Below are 2548 nucleotides of genomic sequence, written 5' to 3'. Positions count from 1 at the left end.
TTTTTTTTTCAGCAAAAAACAAAAACAAAAACAAAAACTACATTCATCCTTTCACAGTCCGTTGTGAATACATTTTTTTCCTGTTCATATTTTGCTGTTCACATTGTTCAAATTTATATCTAATCATCGAAGCAATGGTCATACTGTATCTGAAACAGTTGTGTTTACTAGAGCAGCTTCAGCCATTCACACTTAGGGACTTTTCACACAGGATGCGTTTTTGCATTCCACTGGGTTTATTCTTCATATATTACTAATAATTATCCAATAAAAGGATATTGAATCATTTTTTACTAGAAAACAAGACAAATATATTGATTGAGAACAGGACTGCAGTATGAAATGTTAGATGAGATTCAACAAATGTTGCTTTTCTATTCTATTCTATTCTATTCTGTTATTATTATTATTAGTAGTAGTAGTAGTAGTAGTATCAAAGATGCATCCTGGAAATAAGCAGGATTGTGCATGAGAAACTGAATGCACTGGATTGCTTATGGAATTATCTGGATTATCTGGAACAAATGCTAAAGGATTTAAATGGGATAAATAAGGACGCTCTATGAATCCCCTGCGAATTAAATTATTACTAGATACATTTGGAATTATATTCTGAAAAGCAAACCGATACTACTACTACTATTACTTTTAGTTTATCTAGTAGGATCTGATTTGATCAGACCTAAATATGTCCTATAAGTAAATCCTTTAGGATTGGTCAGGATAGAGATTCCAGACATCCTGCACACACATCCATTAGGATAAACTACAGATCTTGTTTTGACAAGCTTGTGAGAGCTGGTCTGGTTGGAGTGTGGCTGGAATTGGTCACCATCAGGAAGGGCTTTACCTTTGCTCTGCTGGGAGCTGCAGCATCCTTCTGGACTTCCACATTTCTCCCTCAGATCAGACACCTCCTTCTCCAGTCTTTCAATACGCTCACGCAGGGCTGCGAAGTCCAGCTCACACTGACCACAAACTGAACCTGACCCTGGCACCAGACGGATCCGATGGGTCAAGACCAGAGGAGAATCAGGATCCAAGTCTATCTCGCTCTCTGTGGCCCCATCTTGTGCACATGTGTCCGAAATAACAAGTTTAATAGGCTGGGGTTTGATGTCTCTGGAGACACGTTGAGCTGCTGTCTGCAGATGTTGACTGGAGAGGGCAGGACTTGGCAGAAGCAGAAGCAGAAGCAGGAAAGGCAACACTAACGCCATGTTTAAAGAGAGGAACACAACCAAATTAATGGATGATGTTTTGTTTTGTAAATGACAATGTATTTTATTCTACTCAGTTCAGCACTCGAAACATTTCAATTCAGTATTTGCTGATACACTGTTGGCTCTTAGACTTGGAGTGATGTAAAACATTGCAGTGTCCTCTTCCCTTTAAGCCTCTGTCCCTCCTGTTTCAAACAAATATGAATTTCAGTCAGTTTTGTTATGCAGAATTCATATTAGACATTCACCATATAGAGGATAGATCAACATAAAAACAGCATTTGCAAGCCATTTTACTTCCAAGTTTTGGGGTGGAACGGACGGTGTGAAAAATAATAAGAGGGACTGTTGAAAGTAGTTTCAGTGCCAAATTAATTTTGATGAAAGAGAAACTTTTTTGATGAAAGACACGTAATGAGAGCAGGAGTGTGTATTATGAGAGTAAACAGGGTCAGCTTTGATTTCATGTTGACTCTAGCTCAATGTCTGTCTGCCAGATCAAACCAGAGAAAGTAAATGTCACAACCTAAGCAAACATCCTTTCATGCTAAGATTGAATAATTTCATTGAAATATCTGAAAATACCACTGAACAGTCAGTCAGTTCTGGTCAGCACTGCCAGGTGAGAACAGAGTTACTTTACAGAACTGAGTTTTTATGTCATGTTTTTTGGACATTATTTCATACTATGGCGTTTTGGACATGCACTATGGCAGTGTATAACATCAACGTACCATGGAAGCACCATTGTACCTTTCTCTAGAAGTATGTGGTAAATGAAAATAAAGGAATGAGTACAGAGAGCTCTTCAGCATCTGAGACAAAGCTGATACTGAAATATCACGATCTGTACAACTATTACCAAAACAGCTCTCTCCAGATAGTCTGGCTCTCAATTCATCTCATTGGTTGGTTTCAGTGCTACTTTCTCATAAAAATCAGCAGCACAATAGTTCTAGTGCTTAGATGCCAGAATTTGATGCATGAAATAACTAGGCAGTGTTTCCTGAAACCACAGTAACTTATTCATCATCTGAGCCATGTTGGTTTACTAATAAAACATCAACTGATGTCATTAAAAGAGCATGGTCTGTTCAAGTGCATGTCATAACAAGAAACTCTGCTTCTAACCACAGGTGTAGAGCTTTGCTCATTTTTACATTTACAAATGTTGTGAAAATATAGCTTATAGCACTTCACAAACTATTCATGTTAAAGGGGTCATATGATAAATGAGAATGTAACGAATTCAATCCACTGAAGGCGAGGGTAAGTGAGAACCCAAGTGCAGTTTATTTACAGTGTGATCCAAACATCCAAACAAT

The 2548-nt window shown here is 37.9% G+C and overlaps 1 protein-coding gene across 1 annotated transcript in view; it reads right to left on the bottom strand.

Moving 5' to 3' along the window:
• The window catches only part of LOC107757727 (tenascin-X-like), a 46170-nt gene that overhangs the window by 40999 nt on the left and 2623 nt on the right, over nt 1–2548 (bottom strand). The window contains exon 2 of the mRNA XM_016575289.1: nt 851–1408. Coding sequence (XP_016430775.1) covers nt 851–1220 — 370 coding nt within the window. The 5' untranslated portion in view covers nt 1221–1408. The remainder of the gene's footprint in view (nt 1–850; nt 1409–2548) is intronic.

This window comes from Sinocyclocheilus rhinocerous, unplaced genomic scaffold, assembly GCF_001515625.1.
Source record: "Sinocyclocheilus rhinocerous isolate Xijiao unplaced genomic scaffold, SAMN03320098_v1.1 scaffold2398, whole genome shotgun sequence".
In the NCBI taxonomy this organism is placed as follows: domain Eukaryota; kingdom Metazoa; phylum Chordata; class Actinopteri; order Cypriniformes; family Cyprinidae; genus Sinocyclocheilus; species Sinocyclocheilus rhinocerous.
The sequence above is the reverse complement of the archived record's forward strand: the minus strand, read 5'-3'. Positions and strand labels throughout refer to the sequence as shown.